The following is a 20,255-nucleotide window of genomic DNA, read 5'->3' as shown; positions in this document are numbered from 1 at the left end:
CCGAATGATTTATTTAATATAAGTTCTTAGGCTTAGAATCACTAACTCAGAATTTATACTATTAATGGCAGAGAATGAAAATAGTCTTTTTTTTTTTTTTACTTTCAGCACTGTATTTAAAATTAATTTTCTTGTTATCTTAATGTACACAAATGCTGAGTTGCAATTTCCCCAAAAGTTTAGTTTGTCTTTCTAGTGCTCTTTTTCAATGCAGAAACAACTTAGAAGTTGTTATTTCATACCATAGGGTCACCGTTGTGGACCAAAGAAAAACTTGAACCATTAACACTTCGAAGTGGCCAGTCTTTGGTACTTCCCTGCAGACCTCCGATTGGATTACCACCAGCTATAATATTCTGGATGGATAATTGTAAGTTTTAATAATATGAATTTCTTTCTCCAAGAGTCTGATAATTATTTGTTGTCAAAATAAATTATTATCTCTGTGATTCATGAAATGTTTATAAAATGTTTTAGAGATCCCCAGGAAAGTAAATGCTCATTGAGATAAATTTCATTTCATTCATTCATTGGATTTTGTTGAGCACCTACTATGTTCCAGGCACTGCTCTAAATAAACCAAACAAATTTCTTGCTCTCCTCGAGCGTATATTCTATGCAGTAGGAATAGATGGGCGTGGAGAAAGAAGCAGACAATAAATGCATGTTGAAAGTATGTGTCAGCTAGCAATCAGTACTAGGAAGGAAAATCAGCAGAGTTTTAAGCAGAGAATTAATGGAATGAGAGCAAGACAAGCCCCTAAATTGCTGGGTGGGAAGGGAAAACCTGGCACAAGCCCGTAAGGCAGGAGCACCCTACCCTGGTGTGTGCAAAAGGCAGCAGGGAGGCCAGTGGGGCCGGACTCAGTGAGTCAAAGGGGAGAGTGATGGGAAAGGTCAGAAAAGCCCCTGGGCTCAGTGCAGAGGGCTTTGGCTTGGCTTTGAATGAAGTAGGAGACATTGAGGGAGTGACTTTACCTGAAACAAAACCAGTAGCAGTAACATCACTTCTGTTCATGCATGGACAATAGCGAGGACAAAGGGAGAGTTGGCCTCCTTGTTTGGAGGCCGCTGCTCTAACCTAGACTTGCTGGTGACTCGGACTCGGGTAGTGGCAGTCCAGTGGGTAGCACATGGTCAGATTCTGGATATACTTTGGAGGTAGAACCTCTAGGATTTATTGAGGTTTGGATGGGAGGTATGAGAGAGAGGAATCAAAGAAAACTACAGGACTGAACAACTGGTAAAATGGAATTGTCATGTCATTTCCCGAACTAGCAGAAGCCCGTAGAGGAGAGGAAATCAAGCTGCTTGATTCCGCCCCCCCACTTTCTGTGTGTGTTTTTGACCCCCAACAGCAGCTAATATTTATTGGATATTTATTAAGTGCCTTTGCTAAGGACTTTGCATGGGTTATCTCCTCAATTTTTTACAACAACCCTATGAAGTATATCTGGTTATTCTTTCTGCTTTTTAGATGAGGAAACCAAAGCACAGAGTCATGAAGTGATAATCCATTAGGCAGTTTAACGTTTGTCCACCTGTCCCTGTCCTTGTGGGACTTTTTTATTGCTCCGCCTCTCCACCCTCCAAAATCTCCTGTACTAATAGGTTAGCATGTTACCTTATAGGTGGGTCCCACATGGTTCTGCTGGGAAACCAGGAAATCAGGACTTTAAACATGAGAGGCCGATGAGACATCCATGGGGAGATGCCCACCCAGCAGGAGTCAGAGCTACAAGAGTCAGAAAAAGATTCAGAGCTCCAGTCAGCAGTGTTTGCCTTAGGAGTGTCTTAGAGCCAGGGGCTGGAGAAGAGAAGGGCGGGAGGGAGGGAGTGTAGGTGGTAAAGAGCAACGCCTGGGGGCTGAGACCAGGAGCCCTCCAGGGACCAAGAATTTAGGGAGAAACCAGCAAAATAGATGAGAAGGAGCTGTCACTGTGGTAAGATGAGGACAAAGAGAGAGTGGTGAAGGAGGAGTGTTAAGAAGACAGAACCAGACGGATTAACCAAAGAATTTATATGCATAACACGTGGACACAGACAGTAGTGTGATGAAGGTCCTCGGGAGGGGGCAGGAGCAGGGGGGAGTGGGGGCAAGGCAGGGGATTTCTGTAATACTTTCAACAATAAAGGTAATTTTTTTAAAAAGACTAATAATCAACGGTTTCAAATGCTGCTGATAAATCATATAACTTCTGATCTGACTGAGAAATGACTATTGAATTGGCAACATGGAGGTTACTATTGACCTTGACAGGAGTCCTTTAGGTATAATGGTGGCAATGCAAGCGAAATATTTGTTGGGAATATATTTTATTCTCAGTGACATGATTTCTTCTGAAGTCACGTGCTGTACATATTACCAAAGATAAAATTTAGCTCTAACATAATTTCCATTTTGACTCTTACTTGAAAGCACTCAGAGAAAGTATCATGAAAAATGGAAAATAAACATACACATGAGTAAATGAGCAAACATATTTTTCCCATTATTGCTTTTACTGGTTTTGAAAGTATAAGCAATAAATCAAATGTAAATGTCTGGTGTCTGACATTGAGAATAACAGTATCTAAATGTCACTGCCAAGGGAGGCCAGTATTTGGTCCTTGGTTCTTATTGAGAAATGGTGACCTTTTCATTTACTAAAGATACATGTACATGCATAGTTTCAGAAAAATCTGAATAAATAACTAATTTTTTTCCAAATTGCACTGCTTGCTTTGTCATCTACATGCATTTTAGACGTTGGCATATCATCTGGATCTTTCAAATAAAATTGCATCTGGAATATGAGAAAAATTCAGATCTGTATAGCATCCTTCTTGCAAGATGACATTATCAAGTTATTCCTATCTGCATACATTTTTTTTTAAATGTAACGCAAAGGAATTCAACGGGCACTTTAATTTGATCTACTGAACCGTGTCAAGTAATAAAATCCAGCAGGAGAAACAGAAGAGAATAAATGCATGCTTATCTTTGACTCTCTGTATTCACTAAATAACCGTACATTATTTTTATGAGTTATTTTTAAAACAATTCTTTCCCTAGGGATTAGTGACTCAAAACCATGACTTTACAATCACCAGCCAAATTTGCGTCTTGACCGGGAACTTTGTTAACACGGCTAACCAGCGCTGTTTCTGGCTCTGGCTCCACATTTCTCTGCCATGTTTTCTGCCCAAGGGAGCTGCAGGCTTTGCACCCTAAGTTTACCTTTTGTGAAATGTTAGATGGGCACCTGCTGCAGGAGGAGCACAGCGGTGACTCGGACTGGAGAAATCCTCTGGTCCCATACAACCTGGCCCAGGGCCTGGGGTGTGCAGCTTTTCCTAGTTCTTTCGCTTCAGAGCTGAAGAATTCTCCCAGTTTAGACTCTGTGGACTGAGTCAGAAGCTTCAGGATGCATGTTAGCCAGCCCAGTGTAAATTCACGCACAGATCAGTGGTCCCACCTCCCTGCATCCTTCATCAACTTAGAAAAGCTTCCCTTCATGCCTGAAGCTAGACAGTTCCTCAACTGGACCTGAGAGGAAGTAAATGGTTAAACACGAAGCTGACAATTGCTGATTTAATTACGGAGCTGCTAGGTGCTACCACGGAAGACATGCAGGTGGTAGTCTCTGTCCCCCTGGAACTTGAATTCTGGCACGGGGAGACAGGCAGTAAGCCATGGATATGACACATGAAATATGTTGTATGTTAGAAGGTGCTAAGTAACTCAGAAAAGAAAAAGTAGAGGAGGTGAGGAAGGCTGGGTGAGGCGGGCTGCTGAGGGGCGTGTCTGCAGTATTAAATAGTGTCATTATTGCACCCTATTGTTAATTGCCCTTTTGCTGCCTGATTCTTCAGTTAGACAAGCTCAGACAGGGTAGGGACCCTGTTATGCCCGACACCTGCACAGGGCCTAGTTCACGGTAGGTGCTCTCCCAGTATTTGATGTCTGGCCATTTGTGATGATGAAACCCAGGTTAATATCCTTATAAGCTTCCTTAATGCATATTCTAAGGCATGTGTGCATATGTGTATATTCAGAGATTAACTAAAATATTAGGAAAGGTCACACAAACTTTTTTTTTTGGTTTACACTTGCTTAATAAAACACTTCACTGTACAAATCTAATCTCATCTCTGTCTTACTCCAGAGAAATTAGGGTCCACAGGTACAATTGGAGATTTAATAATACATAGAACTAGTGGTAGATACATTTGTCTTGCTAATTTGGAAAGTGGTCGCTTTAATGATAGAATGCTCTGGCTATTTCTCTGCCTTTCCCCAGCCTTTCAAAGACTTCCACAGAGTGAGAGGGTTTCCCAGGGTCTGAATGGAGACCTTTATTTTTCCAATGTTCTCCCAGAGGATTCCCGCGAAGACTATATCTGTTACGCCAGATTTAACCACACTCAAACCATACAGCAGAAGCAACCTATTTCTGTGAAGGTGATTTTAGGTAAGTGTTTAGCTCCCTGCATCTGTCTTTCAATGATGTATAAAAAATATCAACTATTCACTACTACTGACTGAAGTAAAGGGATTCATTGATCAGGAAACTACCTGTGAATAGTGACTAAAGTGTTGGCATATGTGTTATAAAGAGCATGCATACAGACCCTAAATACTGTACTTTACAATTTTTGCTGTAATTAACGTTACTGTTTTCCTGATAACTTTGTGAATTCACTTGAAGTTCTGCGCATTTGCGTGTGATTTATGCCCCATGATACCTTTAATGGGCAAACCTACAGCTTCAGTTATATGTTCACATAATGCTGGTTGGGGGTGACTGAGTAAATTAATGAGTTAGTCATGTACAATGGAAAGCACTGTTTTTAGTTGGTAGGGATGGCACTTGGTCAGCATAGCTGGATGTGTTTGCTTTTGTTGCCCAATATTTTTCTTGCAATACCTTCTCCCCTACTTTTTACATTCTTCATAATATTCTGTTTATTTCAGTGGATGAATTGAATGACACTATAGCAGCTAATTTGAGTGACACTGAGGTTTATGGTGGTGAGTTATGGTGATTGTAACTGATAATCTCTCCTTCATTGTAGAATTTAGTTCACTAACTTCACCTCCATGGCTATTTAACCTTATTTCTTTATGAAATTCCTAGTTACCACTAGAATAAATGTATGTTTCTTATGAAATTTAGCTATAAGCTTGCAAACATGCCACTAAAACATTTTCCATGTTGTATGTATAATAATGAAAATTATTATAGCTGTTTTCATGCAAAGAATCATTTCACATAATTTGGAAAAAATGTTCATGTGTGTTCAGAATTAGATTTTTCATTTTCTGTCTTGTTCATAAATTTTTCTCATGAACTAAATAAGAATTGGCAGGGTGCATTAACCTGCTTGAATACTAACTCTTCAACATCTTAGTAACCTTTAGCAACTAACAGTAAGTGGATTTTGATAGCAAGTTATCACATTTTCCATCTGTTTTCACATGACATTATGAATATTGTATAATTAGCACAGTATTTCTCAATTTTGTTTAAAACCCAGTCATTATCTTCAGTAGAAGTAATTTTTTACAAAATAGAGCATTTAACTTCATTCTTCTGAAAATAAAAGAATTTGATTTCCTTAAGGGAAATGTGGATCTCAGGTACAGAATTGATCATTGAATATTATGGATTCTGAATATGGGGTCTTCTTAATTATCTAGAAGGCAGAATTTGTGCTGCATTAATTTTTTACCTTTGAGTATGAAGTAAAAAACATTAAGGTTCTATCAGTCACCAGAATAAACATGCCACAACCCCTGTTTTATTTTATTTTTGTTGTAATATACTCCTGAAAGACATAGGCCTCAAAACCATTCTCAAAGTGATTTCAGAGGAGTAAGATTACCTCTAACTTTAAAATCTTAGAAAAACTATCATTTTACCGTATTTAGTTTTTTGAGATCATCAAATAGTTAATGCATTAACCTTTTGCACTCGGATGTCTAGTGTGACTCGACACGGTTAGCATTAGAATAAAGGAATCGAGAAAAAAGCAAGCGAGTGCAAAGGGTTAAAGTTTTTGAAAACTGTAAAGGGCTACAGAATCAAAATATGAAACCCAGGTTAATATCCTTTCTACTTTAAGTTTGCTTTCTACTTTAAGTTTTTCTGAGAGTTCACCAGAATATAAGACCACATTTAGGCAATATCTTCATAAGAAAGAAGGTGGCCTGTATAAATCTCCCAGAGATCTCTGATTTGAGCCCTCTTTATATTTTCATTGAGGAAACCAGTTTCAATTTCTTTAACTCCATTATTATTCTTAATTTGTAGCCAAATTTGCCAGACCTCTATTAGTAACTTTCTAATTTTGTTTTATGTTGTTTTGTTTTCCATAAACCTTGCAACTTGAGGACTTTGACATATTAGACATCTATCACAAATTTATCTCCATGATTAATCAATGGTATTGAGTGCAATGTTGTCCCTGGTGGGAAACTAGAATGGCCCATCCATAGTCATACCCTCAGAAAAATCTAACATCTTCTATAAAGTAGACAGTTAATTTTGCTTTGAGCACTAATTTTACATAATGTGTAGTTTGAGAACATGATTTCCCTTTCTGTGTCTACATTGTGAAAATTTACCTGTACACAAAAATTTTACAAATTAAGAAAATATATGAAAGGAGAATAGTTCTTACCATTAGTGTTTATGCAACCAAAATTGTTTCTATTCCTGGGTTGCTAAGTGAGCAACAGCTATTTGTAAGGCAAAGAGTGTGCATGTGTAGTTTAACAAATTTTACAATGTTAAATAGTTTTGAAAAGGGATTAGATTTTTAGGCAGTGAACTGTGTTTCTAGAAATACATATTCATAACTTTTAATACATATTGATTTTCTCGTTTGCAGCTAAATCAAGTAGAGAGAGGCCACCAACATTTTTAACTCCAGAAGGCAATGCAAGTAATAAAGAGGAATTAAGAGGAAATGTTCTTTCGTTAGAATGCATTGCAGAAGGACTGTGAGTTAATACTTTGTGTCTTGGTATACATTTCTTGTAAAAACAGAATAGATTGGTAGAGAAGTATTAATATCATAGGAAGAGTCATTGTCTTGTATAATTCCATCAAGCATCAAGAAATAGCTGATAATTATTTCCAAAATAGCCCACATAATACCATATTATTAAAACACTAGAGGCCCAGTGCATGGATTCGTGCACCAATGGGTACCTCAGCCTGGCCTGCACCCTCTCACAATCCGGAACCCCTCAGGGGATACCAGATTGCCAGTTTCAGCCTGATCCCCGCAAGGCAGGCTGAGGGACCCCACCGGTGCACAAATCTGTGCACCGGGCCTCTAGTATGCATACAAGATCTTTGGTTAATCTCTTCCCGCCCTTCCCTCTCCTCCTTCCCCTCTGAGATTCATCAGTCTGTTCCATGTTTCCATGCCTGTGCTTTGAGCATCTGCCCCCTGATGGTCAAAGCGCATCATAGCTACCAGTCAGACAGTCAGACAGTTGGATGGTCGCTTAGGCTTTTATATATATAGATTTTTAATATAATAGTGTTCCTCATAAAATAAGTATCAGTAATCACCTTATGATTGCTACAATTATAATTAGGGTGTATTATTTTGCCACTGTGTGTAACAAACCACCTCAAAACGTAGTGGTTTAAAAACAGTAGCTATTTTTCTGCAGGTCTGCAGGGAGGTTGTACTAGAATGGGCTAATCCAGCTAATTTAGGTTGAGCCTGCTCATGTGTCTGCTAGGTGGCTCAGCTATGGGTTCACAGTTCTGAGGGTGTAGTGCTGGCTGTCAGCTGCACAGCTGAGCTCTTGGCCTTGAATTTCTCACATCCCTCTAGTGGCCCAGCCCAGGCTAATTCTTCTAACAATAAAAGCACGCACAGCCTTTTAGGGCCTAGCCTCGAAACTGGCACACTGTTCCTTGCACTATTTCCTACTGTAAAGTCACAAGCCCAGCTTCTTTCCAAATGTCTCGTCAAAATTGATGTCACCCCTAGAACTTATGTGCTCTTGACAGGAGTTGCAGGAAGGCCTCGCTCAGATATAAGAACAACTGTTACATTAGGTACACATTAGAGACAAGCTTCTACCTAGTCCCTTCTGATAAATGGCATAGAGCAAGTACAATTGATATGGGCACATATGCTGAAAGCATTGAATAGATTCTCAGAAACATGTTGTGATCACATGTTTGAACTGTGCTTCCCCTGACTGGTAACTCAGCAGTCTCACCTTCCTTCCCAGAATCGGCCTTCAGGAATGACTTTATGGCTGGAGACACATGGAGGCCTCTGCTGGCTGTGGCAGGAAAGCACACTACACACGACTCAGTTTCTCAAGCACCTGAAAACTAGCAAAGCCCTCATTTAAAGATACATTAAGTATATATCTTTCCCCATAGAATAAAAAACAAACAAACAAACAAACAAAAACCCCTTGCAATTTTCTTCAACATTGTGTTAAAAAGTGGTTTAATCTACCAACCTTCAACCTTTTGGGAGTAGATGTACCCGTTCTCACAATTTAGTGATTCCCCTTCCCACAAGTGATATATTACATAAAAATGTAAAATATGGCTGGTATTTGGAAATTGCCTCAAACTTCCAAAATTTATTTTAGAGCTTGGAATGTTGTAAAACTGAGATTGGAGCTCTATCACTTACAAATCCATAAACATGAGACTCATAGAATAAAAATATTTCTAATTCCTAACACCTGCTCAGTGGAGTAGCAGGCCTCCAGAGCAGTTCATGATGTAGCTAAGCTGTGATCTCATGCTTCTACCACCACTGCCCTCTCACCTCCAGATCATAGGAGATGCAGATTAATCCGACTGTAAGGAAACACCATAGTGTGCTATCCGATTCCACATGTGTATGGTAGCTTCAGCTTTTCAAAATGATTTCACATTTTTTGCTTTTTATATTCACATCATGTCTTATTTTAGAAGCCATTTCATCAAATATATGTGTTCAACTATTTTTGTTCAACCAAAAAAACCAAAATCAATTTTTAAAATAATTAATCCCACTTGTATTTCTAATGACAAATATTGTGATCTTCCTGAGGGCCTGGATCATTCTTTATTCATCTTTATCTTCCCAACACATAGCTCAGTGCTTGGTCTCTAGTTCCATGCCTGTAAATGTTCGTGTCCAGTGGATTTTTTATTTTACCGTCATGAAAACCTTCTAAAGCCACTTGATCAAGTCAGGCATTATTATCCCCAGTAAGGCAACTAAGGAAACTGAAGCCCAAAGAGGTCAGGGAGCCAAGGTCAGAGAACAATTTAGGGACAGGGCTGAACTTGAAAGCAGATCTTTAACTCTCAGCCTATGTTCTGGCTTTTCATCGGTCTCTATATTTCATAATTGAATAAGAAACACTGTGAGAAATGGTGTAATACATGAGTTTAATCTCTTCTTATCAATTGGTATAATATTTTAAAATATCTATGTATATAAAAGCATAAGTGACCATTTTGACCAGACGACTGGACAATCGGCCGGTAGCTATGTTGCGCACTGACCACCAGCGGGTAGATGCTCAATGCAGGAGCTGCCCCCTGGTGGTCATTGCGCTCCCACAGCCAACCTCCAGTGGCCAGCCAACCTCCCATGGTCCCCTCTCCCTGGCTGGCTGGCCAACCTCCTGTGATCCCTCCCCCCAGCTGGCCAGCACCAATCGGGACTAGGCGAGACAGACCCCAATTAGCCCTGATCGCCAGCCAAGCCAAGGGAGCCCACCCGTGCACAAATTCGTGCACAGGGCCTCTAATAAATAATAATGAAATTAAGGAAAGAGCACCATCTCTCTAATTACTTCATTTACATTACCAGATAGCCTGGTTTGAAATAAAAACACTCTTTCATTTGATGTGGAAATGTGTGTAAAAAAAATTTCTGGGCATGACTATGTGTATCATCTCTTTCTCTGTGCATCTTTAACTCTAGCTGATAAAAAAAAAAAATCTAACTCAGTATCATTAATTTCATGGTAATTCTTTTGATTGGCATAGTACCTTCATGTAAAATTTTCCAAGAGTGCCTCATTGATGAGAACTTGGAAGAAAACATTTAGGTCCCATCAGTAAAGTAACTCGTGCTGGCATACTCACCGCACCACTGCAGTCAATGTTTATGGTGTGCCACAAAGTAGCATAATTCTGCTTATGTGAAAATGGTAGATGATAGCCTTAAACATAAGGTTCTGAGCATTACTTATAAAAGTGTGATGCTAGTTAAAGTACCTGTATATTTCTCATTAACTTTATATAAAGTATTTATTATAAACTTACATGAAAATTCACCCTCAAAAGCAGGTAGGTCAACTTCTTTTTTTGTATCATCATCCTTTTTTATCTTATCAGGCCTACGCCAGTTATTTACTGGATAAAAGAAGATGGAACACTACCCATCAACCGGACATTTTATAGGAACTTTCAGAAAACTCTGCAGATCATTCAGGTTTCAGAAGCAGACTCAGGAAAGTACCAGTGTATAGCCAAAAATGCGTTAGGAGTCATCCATCACACCATTTCTGTCACAGTAAAAGGTACATATCATTGTTTAAAATGTATTGCTCTTGCATTCATGAGAGGCCCTAAATCTTCAATTCGCATGCCTCCCATTATATTCTTCAATAATAATAAACGTAAATTTATATCAACATTCATGATACTGTGAATCTCTTCTCATTGCTATTTATACTTATAGTGCATCTAAATAAGATTTAAAATAGCTTCCTCAAATCTTCCTTACAAAATAATCCAAATTATAAATGTAGAAAGAATTAAGGAAATGGAGAATCGCCATTAGAATCCCTCCGTTATAATTGTTGCAGGCAAGAGCCAGTGATGAATGCTAAAATTAGTGGATGAAACCTTAAGGAGAAAGAGGATATTTGTATAGCCTCAAAGTATCTGTATTTATCCCGCCACAAAAGAAAATAATTTACTGAAGCAGTTTAAATAGATGTCTTCACATTCTTTATACTCCTCCCTTAAGGAGATGGAGCTTATAGTCCCTCCTCTTGAATGTGGGCTAAACTTAGTGCCTCACTAAGTAAATAGAGAATGGAAAGCAGGAAAATACTAACTTTACAGTGGAGAAACCTGGCAAACATCACCTTAACCAAGAGATCAAGATTAACACAACCAGAAATATGTTGATACCACGTGCTCTCTGATATGATGTAATCAGAAGATCCATCACCCAAAACCTCAGTCTAATCGTGAGAAAACAGACAAATCCAAGTCGAAAGGCATTCTACAAAATAACTGATCAGTGTTCTTCAAAAGTCTAAAGGTCATGAAAGACACAAAAGACCAAGAAATTCTCAGATTGGAGGAAACTAAGGAAATATGACAAGTAAATGCAATGTGGTGTCCAGGGTCCTGGGACAGAAATAAGACCGTGGAAAAACTGGGGAAGTTCTAATAAAGTGTGTTGTTTAGTTAATGGAGCTGTACCAATGTTAATTTCTTGTTTTGATAACTGTACCATGGTTATATAAGATATTAACATTAGAGAAGGCTGGGTGAAGGGCTTGTGCGAACACTATATGTTAACTTTGCAACTTTTCACAATTGCAAAGTTTTAAAAATAGCTTCCTAATTTTATAATGACATATTTTCTGTGAGGCTCAGAATTTTAATTCATGTTTTCAGTCCTATCTGTGCCTGTAAATTGCTCTACACCCTTGGATAAATCTGTGGCCTGTTTGATGTATGGTTAATTACAGTAAAATGGGTGATAATTATATCAAAAAGGTTTAGAAATAATACATAGATATCAGTGAGTCTCTTTAAACATTCTTTTGAAAATCTGAAGTATTATTTGAAGCATCACTTACAAATCTATTCACTCTAAAAAATAAAATTAACAAATGTTTTGCAAAATGCTATTTAATAAAATAGTTCATTATACCTAATTTGCTAGAATACTTATTTGACTCAAATTTTTGTGTTTTTTTCTTTCCTCAATCAAGCGGCTCCATACTGGATCATGGCACCTCAAAATCTCGTGCTGTCCCCAGGAGAGAACGGGTCCCTGATCTGCAGAGCTAACGGCAACCCCAAACCCAGAATTAGCTGGTTATCGAATGGAGTCCCAATAGAAAGTAAGTTTCCTTGACTGGCTCCAGTGGTGGTGTATTTTCAGGGCGTAGGTACATCTCAGCAGGGAACAAATAGTGATAAAATAATTTGGGTTAAGGAAGGAAGTCATGTATAAGGCAAACAGATACCAGATTACCTTCATATTTTTTAATTTACCACCTTTAGATATTTATTATGATGGAATATTTGTACTATAATGGCATGTGTTGATTGGGACTTGGGGAATATTTCCTTTATTGTTGTTTTTACACACATCATAGGAAGAAGGGCAGGATCAGAAATAAACATCACTGAGAAGCTCAGATTATCTTCTTTGTTCAGAATGTGAAGTGGTTTACAGAAACATCGTAAGAGTCAGAGGAGGTGGGTGGGGAGGCTTGGGAATAGAGCCAGTGGCTAGAAGAGTAAGAAACATAGCTGTCTTAATTTAACGAGTTTTTATTCCTAAATATAGCCCAGGCTTCAGAGGTCCCTGTTCCACTTAGTAGCCAAAGAACACACCTCTCACCCTGGCCAGTGCAGGACACTCAATCTTGACCAGTTTCCCTTCCCGGGGATCGCGGAGATCATCCTTGAGCAGTTCTTACACAGTCCTGGCTGCAGCTGTCACCTCTCCTGGCACTTTCCCTGGACCACTCCCGAAGTTTTTCTCAGCCAACTGGTCCAGGCTGCCATTCTGCTGCCTTGAACAGACCCTCAAGTGTGGCCACCGGCCCTTCCATTAATTTCCTAAATCATAGCAAACCCAGTTTTACAAAACTTTGGTAAAGGCTTGAGGATAGAAGGGGATTGTAGCAAAAGAAAATTGAAAACAAATATTGCACTTTTCTGCCCCCCATCCCGAGCCACGGCATCCACAGAAAGCCCACCGAGACTCCCTTTTCTCAACCCCACCCACCACCACTGCCACCAGCCGGAGAATCTGGGGACATTTCCTCTTCTTGGAGCTCAGACCTTCCCTTAGACCCAGACAAAGAGAAAATTCGTTTCTGTTTAAAGCCCAGCCTCAGGGAGCCAGGGAATGCTGCTTGGCAGCCAGAATTCGATAGTAAACAGGGGACATTGAGATGGAGGTAGGTCAGTGACACAAGAACACAGGGAGATTAAACTATGAAGCTGATCTTTCTTCCTGATTTGCTCAACTTATTGTCATTCCAAACCCAGGACAGGCAGTGCCTCTCAGGGAACCTTGTAACCCTAGTTGTATTAAGAGCTTTGAAATGCACTCATGGACATTCCTCTTTAAATGAAATGTTTTGGGGAAGGATCAACTGTGAAAGGCCTGCTTTGGATGGGGAGGTTGGCTCAAAGCAGAGTAGTCCCAGGAGATAAGGTAGGGCCTTCTATTATAACCCCAAATTATCTGATTAGGTCCAGAGGAGAAAGAAGACAAAAATCTGTCAAGTCAGGTTCCATATGAGTTCATTTCTTCCATCTCAAAAGTATTTAAGTCCCCACTGGAAGGAAAACAGGCGGTTAAGCGAAGGTGGGATCAGAATTCCACAGTGCCTACAGATCCAGGGTTCCTGACCTCTGCCTCGGAGCAGTCACTCTGGTGGATAAGCAAGGAGAGAAACACCATGGCATGGCAGCAGACAAGGATTCTGGCCCTCCAGGCTGTCCCATGGTGCCAGGAGCAGGTGCCGTACGTTTACACCACAGTGATATGAAGCATCCCTACAAGGTGTCTCTCTCCACAGTTGGTGACCAAACTAAACGTGTAAGGATTGCTTTTTGGAATCTCATTACTAAAAGGCAAAGAGCTGAGTCACCTGGTGGGGACCCTCATAGCTCTCTGCAGGATGATACTGCAGGATCACTGCTCTTCTCTGCTCCCACCCTCAGCATCTGGACCAGCTACTGAGTTCAAAGTCAACCTACATGCCCCACCTTGTGTTGACCTACCCTGATACAATACAAGGAGTAAATGGGGAAGAAAACTGTCAAAAATTCATGGAATTTCAAGGAGCTTTGTGCTTCTCCACTCTACTGGCTGCCCTCTGAATTTAGAGGCTCCTAAGCAGAATTGCCTTTGGGGTTTGGGACTGTTCTGGAAACAGGGGCCTGGGACTTGTTTTTCATCTGCAGTTTGCTGAATGGTGCACCCCCACCGCTGCATACAGCAATGGTGGGTCCTGGGGAAAGGTTGGCAGAGAGGCAGGGGTAGGCAAGAGAGCAAAGTCTGCTGCAGTATACAGTGGCTCACAATAGGCATGGTAGGCATTTCTAACCTTCAAGGGGGCCTAGACTGGGCCTCATAAGTTTGCTGGGAGCACAAGCTGATTTGCTGACAATACCTTTCACCAAAGAGGCTGCAGAAACCTTGGGTAGACCAGCTGCCGCGGGTGAGGGGCAGGGCCAGCTGCGCCTCTGCAGCATTATCATGCAGGGAGCTGCGTAGCATCTCTGCCCGGTGCCTGGAGTCCCCACCAGGTGCCACACAGCAGAGGCACTACCAGGGGACCATACTCCCAGATACACAGCCTCCCCATACCTGGCTTGTAGGCAGTCACCCAAGGACATTGACACTCCTCCTACCTCTGCAGGCCCTGGCTGCCAAGTGCACATAAATACTGTGAAGGAGAAGCAGGATCGGGGAGAGAGGGGGGTGGGTTGCTAGCAAAATGGTGTTATTGATTTGTGACTGTGCATTTCAGACCTGGGACCTGTTTTACAAAACTGGGAGAATTAACTCAAAAACTGTCTGGGATCTAATCTCAATGTCTTCTAAAACTCTATCCCCCCAGACTGGCCAGGTTACTTTAAACTTTTCATGTAGCAAAAAAAGAGACTGCATGAAATATGGAATTTTCCCAAAATCACCTAAAATATTCTTTAAACAACCTACAGAGGTCAGGAGAAAGAACACAGCTGCAGAGAGCTTTAATTTTAACATGTGACCTGCAATGTCTGGGAAGGTGTGGAAGTAGAACCCAGGACCAGAAAGAAAATGTCCAAGGCCAAGGTCGTGGGCACCACAGTCCCTGTCCCTGTCCTAGGAGGCAGCGGAGAGCCTAACACTTGTAGATCTGTAACCGCGTTCCATGTGAGTTGTGGTCAATCTCAGATTCTTCCGCATGGAACATATATAACATCACACCACCATTATGTCAAAAGGTTTCTTTTCTCTAAGACATGAGGAGGGCAAGGAATGAAGAGAGAGAGAGAGAATGCATAGACCTCCTTCCACAATTACATATATTACTGACATTGCAGGGAGAGATTGGAAACCAGTAAGATATGATAAGCAGCCAAGGGAATGGAGGAAGGGACCAGGATATTCCCAAGGTTCCACCAATCTCCTTCCTTTTCTCGAAAGTAAAATCCTTCTAGTGGATGAAATAAGTAATTGAAGAGGAACATTCACCTCTTCACCTAGAGACTAGGTCTACGTTATTCCCAAATGTTCAGATTTCTGGAGATGTTTATGAAGCAGACTAACTCAGAAAACCTGAGCATTGATCTCATGGTAAACAAACCATTAAGTGCTCCAGTCTCGAGTGCATGTGATAGCTCATTAATCTATCTTGACAAAGTTCTTTTTAAAATAAAATTATGCAATAGACATACAATATTTTTAAAATTAATAATGTTCTATACATGTAAGGTGACACTCCTTCTCATTATCTAAATGTTGGAAGCATTTATATATAGTTCAGGCAGTCATGTCAGGAGAGTTAGATAAAAGAAAGTATTATTGGAAGGCTATCACCCCAGTTCGGAGCCTTACCTTTGGGGCTTTAAGTTATACGGAGTGATTCTATGCTCTTAAATTTCTTCCTCCAATGTTCATTATTAGCAAATGAAATTAATTATTTCTAGAATCAATTATTATTCCTTTGGATAACTTAGCTTTGCACTGGAGAGCTACTCCCACCCAGTAGCCAACACTGAGTCCAAAGGCTTCATTCGAATATCTCTGTACAGTTTCATTCTTTGTCCAAATACCAGCTGAGCCACGGACAGACAGCTCCTGGGTTTGTTTGCGTTTCATTAGGAAGTACTTAAGGAAAATGTAGACCAAGCCCCATGGAGCGAGACCTGCTTGTTCACTACTCTTACCTAAAGGGTTTATTTTATTCCTGAATACCTTGCCAAAAATATTCAAAGAGTGCTCCATTTAGCAGAAATAAGGCACAGACAGCTGGATGCCTTTCATGTAAAGAATAACATCAAAAGGTGCAACTGGGCGGCATAAAAACTTTTCAAAACGGTTTATTTTATGATGTGACTAATGAGTCTCCACTGGAAGAAGACTGTCCTGCTGGCTTTGTTCATTGAGCTGGTCTTCCATGTTCATGGTGCTGTAACCTTTTTTATTGTGGTTAAAAACCCCCACATGATATAAAATTTACCGTCTTAACCATTTTTAAGTGTACAGTCCAGTAGTGTTAAATATATTCACATTATTGTGAAAGAGACGTCCAGAACTTTTTCATCTTGCAAAACTGGAACTCTATACCATTAAACAACACAGGGTGGTGTGACTTCTAAAAGCACAACATACTCAAGGAATTCGAGGAGCTCTTCTCACTTAGTCTGCCACCCATCCAGATGGATAAGGCCCAGAGTCTCCGCGGGCCTCATCACTGTCACATGCCTGTCACTCACTCCCGGCCCTCCACTGAGTGGCATGTCCATAGAGGTACCGTCCAAATGGACATGTAGGGGCACCGAGAGTCCCCTGAGGAATCCCAACAGTGAGTGCCCAAGTGCTGGGTCCAGATTTGTTATTCAGCTCTGCTCCAGCACGCCTTGCTGAGGCAGTGGATGGGCATCACTGAGAGCATGTGAGTCAGAAAGATCCTGATGATACTATACTTGGATCAGGAACAAGGAACACGGCTGCCCTGAGGTATACTGCATTCTCAGGGTACCTGGATGTCTGGTCACAGCTGTAGTTCACTTCCTACATCACTATGACATTTCTGTTCTCTCCTGTCATTTATTGATAAAACTTGTACCCTGTTAAAGGAGTTGGAACTTGTTATTGTCTTCTGGTTAGAAGAACGTGTTTCCTAAGGTGATTTTTAAAATATCAGACTTATAAACAGCAGATCTGAGCTAAGAAGCTGACTCACTAGTTGAACCTGATCACTAGTTGAACTAACTAACTGGAGTATCCTATCTAATAAAGAGGGAATATGTAATTGATACTCACGCCGTAGCAAAGATGGCGGCACCCACAGCCAATAAGGAGGGAATATGCTAATTGACTGCCATGCCTTCAAAGATGGCAGTGCCCACAGCCACAAGATGGCGGCGCCCAGTCCCCTCAGCCCCGCTGGGGTGGCAGGCGCGTGGCAAGGCCGGGCCAACCCCCAGGCAGGCCTGGCCACTCCGCACGCCTGCCTCTGGAGTCCCCCAGTCCACTCAGCCCCCCAGCCGCCCAGGGCCGACCCGAGGCACAGGCAAGCCTCGGACGTCGGCTGCCCAGCCGCCCAGGGCTGCCCGAGGCTCAGGTAACCAGGGCTGGCTGAGGCTTGTGTTGCTGGCAGTGGCAGCAGCAGAGGTGTGATGGGGCATCACCTTCCCCTGATCGCCAGGTTGCCTCCCACCTCTGAGGGCTCCCGGACTGTGAGAAGGGGCAGGCCGGGCTGAGGGACCCCCCCTCCAGTGCATGAATTTTCATGCACTGGGCCTCTAGTTTAAGATAATTTCATAAATTATCTATTGATTGTGATCTGAGTGTTGAACATCTACATACAAATCTGTATGATAGTAAATTTGTGTGGTTTTAAGCCACTAAGTTTGTAATAATTTGTGATAGCAGCAGTAGAAAACTAATGCAGAAAGCATGAGCACATTGAATATGTGTGATAAAACAAAGATTAATAACTATATTTTGGCTTCTATTAAAGTGAGTTCATCACAAATTAACCCAATATTTGAAATTTTAAAGCCATAAAGGAGTCTGAATGCAGTGATAATCATGTCTTAGATGCACATTCCATTTCCTGTCATCAAAGGGAAAAATGGTGTGAAGAATGAAAGCAAAGTCTACTTAAGTGGCTCAAGTTGCAAGAGCAGTTGAAAGAAAGGCTGCTGTGACTCAGTTTTGCTTTGGATCAGCATGTTGAGGCAGATGCCTGTTAGCCCTTTTAGTGTCCTTTTAAAGCAATGGAAGGTCCCCGCCTAGGCTTTAGCATTCACAAGAAGGGATTTATCTCAGGAATGCAGCACCTCCAAATTGTTGGGCATGCCCTGGACATAATTCTCACATATTACATTACCCGACCAGTGCCATTCCACGTCAGTAAGGATCAATCCTGGTCTTAACATTTTTTTAAGTACTTGAGAGGTGTAGCTGAAAATACTACCTTTCAAAGAAATTTTACACAATGTATTTCTATGCCAGCCTCAGGAATTTCCAAAACAGGAAAAGAAGGATTTCACATTTGATTATTAGTTATTTATTTATTTATTATCTAGTTATTTCAAAAAGAGGCTCTTAAAAGACAGATTTGGATGAGCTAGAGGGTTCCTATATTGTTTTTGACTAGCTTTTGCTGTCTCCTCTTAATAATTAACCATGATTTCTTTGTGAACAAGGAAATGTTTTCCTAAATTTGTATTACAGTTTTCACCTAATTTGTGCTTTTCTGTTCCTGCATCTCTCAAAATAATGTTCAGTCAATCCACTTAAAACTAAGTGAATATCCAGCATACACCCATGCTAAGTGATAACTAAATTCTGAGGAAGGAAAATTGTGGCTTCTGCCTCAGTTCTTGGTCTTGTCCTTCATACTGGATATACCTAGATCAGTCTGTATTTGTTCTGCTTACTATAATGTAGACCTCAAGCTTTATATCTTCTCAGCAAAAAGGAATAAATGTATACTTTTTTATTTTTACACCCAAACAGTTGCCCCTGATGACCCCAGCAGAAAAATAAATGGAGATACCATTATTTTTTCAAGTGTTCAAGAACGATCCAGTGCCGTGTATCAGTGCAATGCCTCTAATGAATATGGATATTTATTGGGAAATGCATTTGTAAATGTGCTGGGTAAGCTCTTCCTCTATTGAAGAGATGGCAGATTAAATTAAGGACTTCTGTTATTTTCCAATCATTCAGCAAAAATGCATTGAGCAGCTACTATGTGCGATGCTTGGTTCTTGGAGCTAACAGAGATAAAGAAAGATGAATAAGATACAAACCTTGCTCTAAAGGGTATTACAGTCTACTCTTAATGTTCTTTCATAACACAGTGTTTATCATGGGATATTCTTCATTGTACAAATAACCAAATAGTCAGGCTGCTCTGTTCACAGATGGTTAGACCAAGTATCAAACCCCTCAATAGGAAAATGGCATTGTGTTGCCATTAGTAACAGAATGTTACTGCTGTTCCATTCTAGAAACTGACAACTTGAGTAATAGTTCTGATTTTTTTAAATAAGTCATTAAGCATAACAGTTGGCCTCTAACCAAGTCACAAGTGTGCATTTATTAATTCATAGTAATACATTTCGAAAACTATGACATATTCAAACATATTCTGAAGAGGTTGGTTTATGTAAACATTATTTTCCTTGTAATGGACAAAACTACCAAAATACCAAAGTTGTTAAAAGTTTACGTGAGAATTGTTTTCATAGTACCAGGGAATTGTATTTCAATTCTTTAAGTGTGGCACGCTCCCTTTCACACAAAATTAAAGTTAGGAAGCCAACCAATACTTGATATTTTCCCTTTGTGCTTGAAGTGGAGGTCAGTAAATCAAAGGAAGAGCTGAGCAGCTGAGATATTGGTGGATGTTTAGGAAGCAGCTCGGATCTCTGGTTCTGTTTTTTAATCACCAGCACTGTGCTCTTCTCTGCCGGCTTTGCTCCCACCCACCCCCAATATGACTCAGGGCTTATGATGGGCCAGTCACTCAACAAAAATGTGCTTCGTCATGATTTTTGTGCCAGACATGTGCTAGTTCCTGGGGAAAACTAGCACATTCCCTACCTTCAAGGGACGCACAGTGTAGTAGAAGATATAGACAAATAAATCAATTATTAAAATCCTATGCCTGGTAATATGTGGGGCATGAGGCAGAGGGAGAAGACTTATTTTTCCTCCTTGAGTGGCTGGTAGTGTCATGCCTGATAGAGAACATATGAACAGAGGCATATTGGTTGTTCTTT

The 20,255-nt window shown here is 40.6% G+C and overlaps 1 protein-coding gene across 32 annotated transcripts in view; it reads left to right on the top strand.

Annotated features, from left to right (window-relative positions):
- Window positions 1–20,255, top strand: part of NRCAM (neuronal cell adhesion molecule) — a gene marked incomplete at both ends in the record, with an annotated part of 70,109 nt that overhangs the window by 12,555 nt on the left and 37,299 nt on the right. For 18 of the 32 annotated variants that reach the window (XM_079786718.1, XM_079786706.1, XM_079786702.1 and 15 more), the window contains 7 exons: window positions 248–370; window positions 4,284–4,454; window positions 4,958–5,014; window positions 6,877–6,988; window positions 10,371–10,555; window positions 11,990–12,121; window positions 18,985–19,128. In XM_079786718.1, coding sequence (XP_079642844.1) covers window positions 248–370; window positions 4,284–4,454; window positions 4,958–5,014; window positions 6,877–6,988; window positions 10,371–10,555; window positions 11,990–12,121; window positions 18,985–19,128 — 924 coding nt within the window. The remainder of the gene's footprint in view (window positions 1–247; window positions 371–4,283; window positions 4,455–4,957; window positions 5,015–6,876; window positions 6,989–10,370; window positions 10,556–11,989; window positions 12,122–18,984; window positions 19,129–20,255) is intronic. The other 14 variants (XM_079786712.1, XM_079786717.1, XM_079786713.1 and 11 more) reach the window with 2 other exon arrangements.

This window comes from Cnephaeus nilssonii (genome assembly GCF_951640355.1).
Source record: "Cnephaeus nilssonii genome assembly, chromosome: 12".
Lineage (NCBI taxonomy): Eukaryota > Metazoa > Chordata > Mammalia > Chiroptera > Vespertilionidae > Cnephaeus > Cnephaeus nilssonii.
Note: the sequence above shows the minus strand (reverse complement) of the source record. Positions and strands in the feature narration are given on the sequence as shown.